The 8,207-nt window shown below is 36.7% G+C and overlaps 1 protein-coding gene across 1 annotated transcript; it reads right to left on the bottom strand.

Moving 5' to 3' along the window:
* Positions 1-990: 990 nt before the first annotated feature.
* LOC103996718 (probable protein phosphatase 2C 33) lies at positions 991-6,684 on the bottom strand. The gene is made up of 5 exons (XM_009417689.3): positions 5,777-6,684; positions 4,212-4,583; positions 3,935-4,052; positions 1,774-1,997; positions 991-1,616 (listed from the first exon to the last, which is right to left on the bottom strand). The coding sequence occupies exons 1-5, from the start codon at positions 6,002-6,004 to the stop codon at positions 1,236-1,238; spliced, it is 1,323 nt and encodes a 440-aa protein (XP_009415964.2). The 5' UTR covers positions 6,005-6,684; the 3' UTR covers positions 991-1,235.
* Between the last annotated feature and the right edge of the window lie 1,523 nt (positions 6,685-8,207).

Consider the following 8,207-nt stretch of genomic DNA (forward strand, 5'->3'; position numbering starts at 1 on the left):
TATCGTTTCCTAGTAAGAATCATGTACTTGTTCAGCATAAAATGATGATTATTCATTTTGGGTTTGTTACTTAAAGAAGTATATGCCTCCTTTGTTACTTTTTTATCCAGATTCAACTGGAAAGTTTTGGTTTTGTCTTAATGATGGAATACATTCAAGCATAAAACTGCAGCTCTATCTCCAGTGCCTCTTGGTGAAGCATGGCAAGTTGTTAAGGTAATCCACTTCATGTTCTTAGATTTTTATAAACCCAGCGAGAAAGATACAAGTTATTACCCTGCACATTATAATGGGATGAATTCGCTTCTTTCTGCAATGTTTGTACTTAGATTAAATGGTCCCTTTGTATTAATTGAATGTTACTGATTCTCCATTGTAACGATGCTCTTGCTCTTGTAAATTAATAATTGTGAAGGTCTATCAACTTAGGATTATACATTGTCTTGTCAAGAGCAGGATAGTAGTGATGCAATTCTCAGTTGTGAGAATACCATTGCATCAAGCTCCAGTAAATGTGGATATCAACACAAACAATTTTATCTACAAACAAAGAGATCATTCTCATGATTGGAGTCCTGGTCATAATACATGATAATCTTGGCGTAGGTGCCAATAAAATCATGTTTAGTCAGTGAATGCATGAAAGATGCATATGATCTTTGTGCCTCAAAGTTTGAACGAGTATTTTGTTGGTTTATATCTTGGATTAGATGGTGCTAAAATTTTCCAAGTTAATGCAGCGAAGGGATTGTATTGTAGGCTGTGCAGTCTTTACACCTGAAATCTATAACATGATATACTTCTGTTCTAGTGATCAATTCTTTTCTTTGCCTACTTGAATCTTATCAACCGAATCTTCCATTTATTAACTTTTTAACATAACCCTCCCCTGATTGCAAATCCTCGAAGAGAATCAAGAGTTAGAATTCGACTAGGCAGGCTAAATTATGAAAAGAAAAAATAGCATTGATTATACACCAAGGAAACAACTGGCAATAATTGACATGAGAAGACATTAAAAAACACAGCAGATTGGAGGCTTTCAACTAATAGTATATACATGGATTACATTAACTCATACTAAGTTGGGACTAAAAACAAATTTGCAGAGAGAGAATGAACATCTGTACACACTAATAAAACTGGTGCTGTTCTTCCCATGAAAACAATAGCTCGAGAATCTTTCTTACTTTTGGCGTTTGTTGGCTGCTTGTTCCCTGCAACAAAACATTACATTATGCTGATGTTGTTGTCGGATGGATATCCACTGGACTTTGATCCTGGCAATTGCCGTTGGGGCCTTCTCCTATCACATATTGTAGAGTTTCATTGCTAGAAAGTGTGCTAAGACAGGCCAATGATTTTGAACTGGTGGACTCTTGCTCGTAGCAGCCAGCATTGGTCGCATTTAATGATCTCGTTCGAATGGAGGAAATGTTAGATGCCTCGGCATTGAGAAAGAGGCATACTACAGCACAGTCATCAATTCTGGAAGTTGGGTATTTAAGCCTCCAGGCCTTGACTGCTGACTGGACGAGACAACTAGCAGCAGAGGACCGAGCTGGAGCAGAGGCCACAATGTCTACCACTTCTTTGTTGGATAGCACATCCCAGACCTGTTAGATTTAGATAGCAGAGTTAACAGTACCGTAAACAGAATCAAACATCTAAGGCTAAAGAGAAAATTGTTGGCTAACATTGTGATCAAGTTTGAGGTAACTAGCGAGATATAGGCAGCATAAAGATCAAAATAGAATTTTTTTCTCATCTCACCCCGTCCGAAGCCAAGATGATGAACTCGTCTCTATCTGTGACTCGCCTACACGAAATCTCAGGTACAGAAATCAAACCAAAATCCTTTAGACAAAAATCTCCAAAAGCTCGTGTCATAGCCAAGCCCGGAGAGTCACCATTAGGCAGCCAAACACGTAACACATCAGGCTCAGTCCTAAGAGCAAAAACTCTGCCACTACACTGCCTTATTCTTTCTGCTTCACCTGTTGTGATTCAAGTTCATCATTAAATGTCTAAGGAATAAATGAATAATCTATAGTCCACAAGAAAATAGATAAAGAACTCTTCAGGAAGCTTGCGTGCTTAAAAAGTAATTTTAAAACCTCAACGTATGTCATTAAAATGAAGTTTTAATTACTCCAATATTAAGTTAAAGCAATAAACAAAAGCTGCGTGATGGTTTTTAAAGAAGATGAGATTGAAAATATTGAAAAACAGATTTAGAAAGAACCATGGGGAAGAAAACACAACCAAGTAAGAGATCTTAGACCCAACATTCCACATTGTGGGAACTGGGAAGTACTGTCATACTTTGACATTTTGTATGATTTGCACAAACTACTGATTTCTAGAGAGTCCTCAAGCCATTTTGCTAGCTTTTCTGGTAACCCAAGGAAATGTCTGAAAAGACAGATTATATTCTTCGGATTACCAAATAAACTGTGAAATGAAAACTGACTTGAGCAACCACAAACAATGTATCAGTTGAGATATCTTAGTGTTCAGCTAAAAAGAGATCCCATTTGTCAGGAAAAGATCTGGTTTAGCAGAATTAAAAGATGACATTGGTTCTGTTTCGGTTTTGCTTTGCTTCATTTGACCTCAGTGATCTCAGCTTATAATGAGGCCAGGAGCTTCATTGAAGTCCTTATACTAACTTCAAATGTCAAATATGAAGTGACCATAATAACATGAGAAATGTCGTAGATCAAAAGTTTATCATGAACCCATGCATCCTTTTACTTCTCAATATATGCAAACAAAAAGAGTTGCAAAAGGATATGTGAATACATAATGCCTTACACTATAATTTTTTTAAGTCTATAAATTCAAAGGATAAACTCGCAATTGTAGACCTCTTTGAGATGTTGCACGAATCTTTTTGAGTTGTGAAAATTAGAATCGACAGAATCATGGAAGTATATGATGACGTTTCAGCTTGGAGCTAGTAAATCTGTACCCTCTAAGAGAATTAGAAAATACAGAGAAACTTCCTCATCTGTCTGTCTTAGTTATCTTAAGCTTAAATTTCACATCCGATCTGTACCCACAGAACTGCTTTTGATCAAATCTCTAGTTGACATAGTCAAGGATAAGCATGGTGAATTTTCATAAGAATCCCCTTGAAGATATCACTTTCTCATTAATAGATCTTCCATGCTCTTCATATAGCCTGATCCCTATCATGAATCTATGTTTATCTTCCATGCTCCCCGATGGTTCCAACTCTAACTAATAACCGTTAATCACCGAGGCTCTTCATACAGTCTCATGCATTACAATTACTTGCCACAAATTATTCACCCACTCGTACAGTTTGGAAACAATTAAGAGGAAAGAGTTGGACGTTATTTGGAAGATTCTTGCATCGATGATGAATGGGTTGACAGAGGGACTAATATGTTGAAAACCAGAATGCTTTTAAAATGTATTACATAAAATTCTCTCTTACCAGATCATTATCTAATATAGTAGTAAGCTAGGAGACTAGGATAAGTTCTTCAGACATTTATAAAATGTGATGATGATTTCTTTCCAATCAATCTACCTTAATAATAGCAGGACAAAAATTCTTACAAGGAGATAAGAAAGTCTAGAATCCACAGTTCTAACAGAAATCCTCAATGAAGACCCAGAAGTCCTGAAACAAGAAGAAAAACTGCTGTGTGGTAGGCCATCTGTAGGACTATTTAGCAGTACCACCACATAGGACAGTCAGACATAGAAGTAATAGATGTTTGAAATCTTATCCACATAGTTAAGATGCTAACTGCCTAAATAAAAAGCACCTGCTTATTTGCAAAGAGAGAGTGAATCTCATACACGATTGCAATCGACATATTTAACACGACACTAAAAAATGGATGCCTATGTTTATATCTAATCAAAAGCTTGAAGAAGAAGGAATGAAAGTAATTACTTGGAAGATTTGGTTTTAGGTCCACAGTCAACTGCACCGCGGTCAATGAATTGTTTTTATCTCTAGTACCAAGAACAGCTCTCGAGTCTCCAACATGTCCGATAACAAGTTCTTGACCCTGCAGAGGTAGAACATTCAGACAATAGCAGGCCATTAGTCTCAGACTTGTCCGCATGGTTCCATGTAAAATCCAGCATTAGTCTTAAACCTTCAAGTGTTTGCTTCAAACTTCAAAGAATATATGAACACTATAAGATGTTAATGAGTAATGTTTAACCTGCTTGATCAAAGTTACTGCTGTCGACCCACTGGAAAAGCAATCAAAACCAGGTTTCTGTTTCAGCTCTTTATCCATGTTTCTAAAAGCCTTCAGCAATGAATCTTTTAGCATCTTGAGGTTCTGAGAGTGCTCGTCTTTTTCTTCAAACTTGGTGGAATCTCTAATCTCCTCTTTGGGAGATGCAGTTGAATGTTCTGAAGCAGAGTTTCCTGGACTACTTGCGCTGAATTCTCTAGATTCCCCACATTTCCAATCGTCGGTTAGCTTTAGAGGGAGAACATCTCTGACTCTCTTTGCAACCATATGGCCAAGTGGACCATGGCCATCAAAAACTCCACAAAAAACAGTATCATTTCTAGAACCAAAATTCTGAACATGGAAGATAAAAAATTTCTCAGAATTGTTAGACATGCCAATGGATAGTAGACCCTAGAAAGAAGACAATGCAGAAAGACCAGATATGGGAAGTGATAAGGTAATTTTCATGTTTAATATGCACTAATAAGTTCCCAGAAATATGGTGTGGTAGACATAAATATGAATTGACCATTGCTCAAATATTTTGGTAGGTTATTGATATTCCAAAAAGTACATTAGATATTAAAGACTTGATTATGTGAACACTTGTGCCAATAATTGGAGCATGAATATTAAGCAAGCATAATAGGAGGTTACATTAAGAAAATTGGAGATCTTAGATAGGAGCTCTTCTATTCAAATGCAAAGCTTTCGTCGAAGTCGTTTCTAAAAAACTCAAGATTAGAAGAATTTTAGACTACTGACTTTGAGAATGATAAATTTAGACCATTAATAAGACTAATCAGAAGGTTCATAGCAGTATGACATGTAGAATCAATGCAAATATGAAAGAGAAAGTAAAATGAGTAATTATAAGTTTATAACAATCAGGGTGTCAGTTGTATGCTTAAAATAATCGATGCAATACATCATGAAAGCATCGACGCAAAGCAAAATATGTTGTCTATTAACATCAAACAGAAGAGCATCCTCATGAAAGTAGAAACTCCAAGTTTGCTAATTAGAAAAATCAACAAGATAATCTATTACCAATCTAAGAGTATCAGCAAAAGACTCAAATGTTCCAGAAGAACGTTAAGAATGAAAGTAATGTGAAACTAAGAACCAAATAAAAGATCCACAGATCAATTGATAAGAAGTATGAAGTAAGATTTGCTGCAATGCAGCATAATAGTATGTAAGCAGAAGTAAAAGGTTATTCCTAACATCGAAGATAAATCTGCAGCTAACAACTTAAAGCCAAAAAAACCATTTGAGCAGAAGTAAAAGGTGGTGTCATGTTGAGCGAAAGGACCAACAAGATGCCAACCTACTATCAATCTTGAAATACTTTGTTCTGCAGGCTAAAGTAAGACGGTGTCATATGAGCAGAAGTAAAAGGTCATCCCAAACATCGACACAAATACTCCATCCCGACAAAGCATTCGAATGAAACGTGCAACAAGACGCCAATCTACCATCAACCATTAAATATCTTGTTCTACAGGCTAAATTAAGATGGTGAGAGAAGCATCAAATATCACCTCCCAAACGATCATGGCGTCCTGATTGATGCCCTTCTTCCCCTGCTGGGTGAAGAGCGAAGCGCAGTCGGTGGCCCCGTTCAAGAACAACCTCCCGGAGATCCTATGGAGCTGCTCCTCACTCCCGGAGGATCTCCGCAGCCTCCTCGACCCGGGCCATTTCGGCGACGTTGGCGATGAGACGGACGACGGGGTACTGCACCCGCCAGTCGATAGGCACGAACCCATGCGCAGGGTCTTCACGAAAGCTCAGCACGCACTCCAGGCCGCCTGCACAGCGGAACCCGATCGATGTCTTCTTCGCTATCTCCTCCGCAATTCCACGAACGGATGGTAAGCACGCAGCCGAGTCCAGTCCAACTTATGTAGAAACGCGACGGATGAAGGCCGCCAGAATTCAAATGGTCGTCGACGCAAAAGATCAGATTCATTTCCCTTCCTCGCTCATAGAAATCATCGACGACATGCACGAGCAGATCCAGATGTCCCGCGAACAGCTCGGCAAAAGCAAGGGGGGGAGGACAGGGAAGGTTTTCATGTCCGGATTAGGATGCCGCGAACAAAAGGGGAAACTAAATCTTCCGGGGAGTCCAACCCGGGTGGCAAGAGATCGCAACAACATCAACAAGAACACGAGAAACCAACGGATCAAGCTTGGCGACTTGGTATCGTCGTCTTAATAAGGTTCGCCGTTCGATCGAGTACACCACGTTCCACCATATATAGGGTATCGTTCGTTCGATGCGCATGCTGAGGCTTCCCGTGGGATTCTACCTACGGACATCGATCGCATCGTGGGTTTGGATGAGATTCGAGTGAATCTTATACTCGAATCGTAATCTAGTATGGATCTTATTTATAGATTCCGGTGAATCCATGTTACTAAAAGTCAGTGTATGGCTTGTGGTTTCGTGGCTGCGCTAGAAAACCGAAGCAAAGCATAAATGTGAAGTGCATTCAAACATGTCCAAATCAGGTCCTAAGTATCGATATAGTAAATTATTGTAATCATTTAGTCCCATATTAATTGAGAAGTACGGGAATAAGGATTCCTGTCAGGTTTTTTTTATTTTAAAGATGCACTGATAAGATTATTTAGTTTCACATTATTTAAAATTATATAAATATTAGATGATTTTAAAATAAAATATATTTTTTATATTATATTAAAAATATTTTTTTGGATAATGAATAAAAAATAAAGAATATCTCAATCTAATATGTGGACGGTCCATTTCTTAGGTTTTGTTCGATCCAATCTTACAACACAGATTCAATGTGTTGTTAGGAAGAGAAGACGTAAAAAAAGAGGAGATAAAAGTGGAAGCATAGATATGTATGTATTGTTAGATCAACGTGTGATAATAAATACCATAATATAACAATGAACAAATTTTCAGCACATAATTGCTTAGCAAATGGGAGATTTTACAAGATATATATTTCTTTTAATGGGTCAAACACAAAAGAGAAATCTATATTCAAGTAGATGTACATTAAATGATCTTCCAATTCATTGAACTTGTAGATATCTATACTACTAACATCAATCCTGATTGATCTGAATTGAATGCTTCTGGAAACATGCCATGATAGCATGCTTAGATGTAATAAATGACTAAATGTCATTTGATGATCCTGTAGCCACTTATCTTCTCATCCATACAACTCTTGTTGAAACTGATGAATGACCACTTGTAGTTGCTTATCATGTAAGCTAATAGTCATATGTTTTGCCCAAAAAGTTCAGTACAAAACACATTCAAGTAGATGTAAAATTAAATGAGTTTCCAATTCACTGAACTTACAGATATCTTTACTAGTAACAGCAATCCTGCTTGATTTGAATGAATCAGTAGCAATGCATGATCAAATTATGATCATATGCAAAGAATCAGAAAATGTCATTTTATGATGATCATAATATATTATCAAAATATTAAGAGAATCATGATAATTTTATCTTGATTTATTTTAGATCCATACATATATACATGACATATAAGACAAATGGCAGTATTTAATATGGGATCTGCTTCATCCCAATTCTTTTCTGCACATCTTAGTCTAATAATATTTCTCATTACAGTACCCTCGAAGTGAATTTTGTTGATTCTGGTCATTTAAAGAGTTCCAATGTTGCCATATGTAGCTGTCATAAAAGCTTATTAATACATTCAATAATGCATGAAAAACTGCAATAATATAGATTGAAGGATTATTGCAGATCATTTATCATCAATCTACAAAAGGCATATACTTAATTATCTTTTTGTCACATCCAATAAACTCCTGATTCATTATCAACTATTATTTGGCTCCTTAATTTTTGAATTCAAGCTCAGAGGAATGGATATAAAATTTTAAAATTTATTAATACCAATTAAAATTTTTACCATTTGCATAAAAAGCTTTTGTTTTTGGATTTTTT

Source organism: Musa acuminata, chromosome BXJ2-9 (genome assembly GCF_036884655.1).
Source record: "Musa acuminata AAA Group cultivar baxijiao chromosome BXJ2-9, Cavendish_Baxijiao_AAA, whole genome shotgun sequence".
NCBI lineage: Eukaryota > Viridiplantae > Streptophyta > Magnoliopsida > Zingiberales > Musaceae > Musa > Musa acuminata.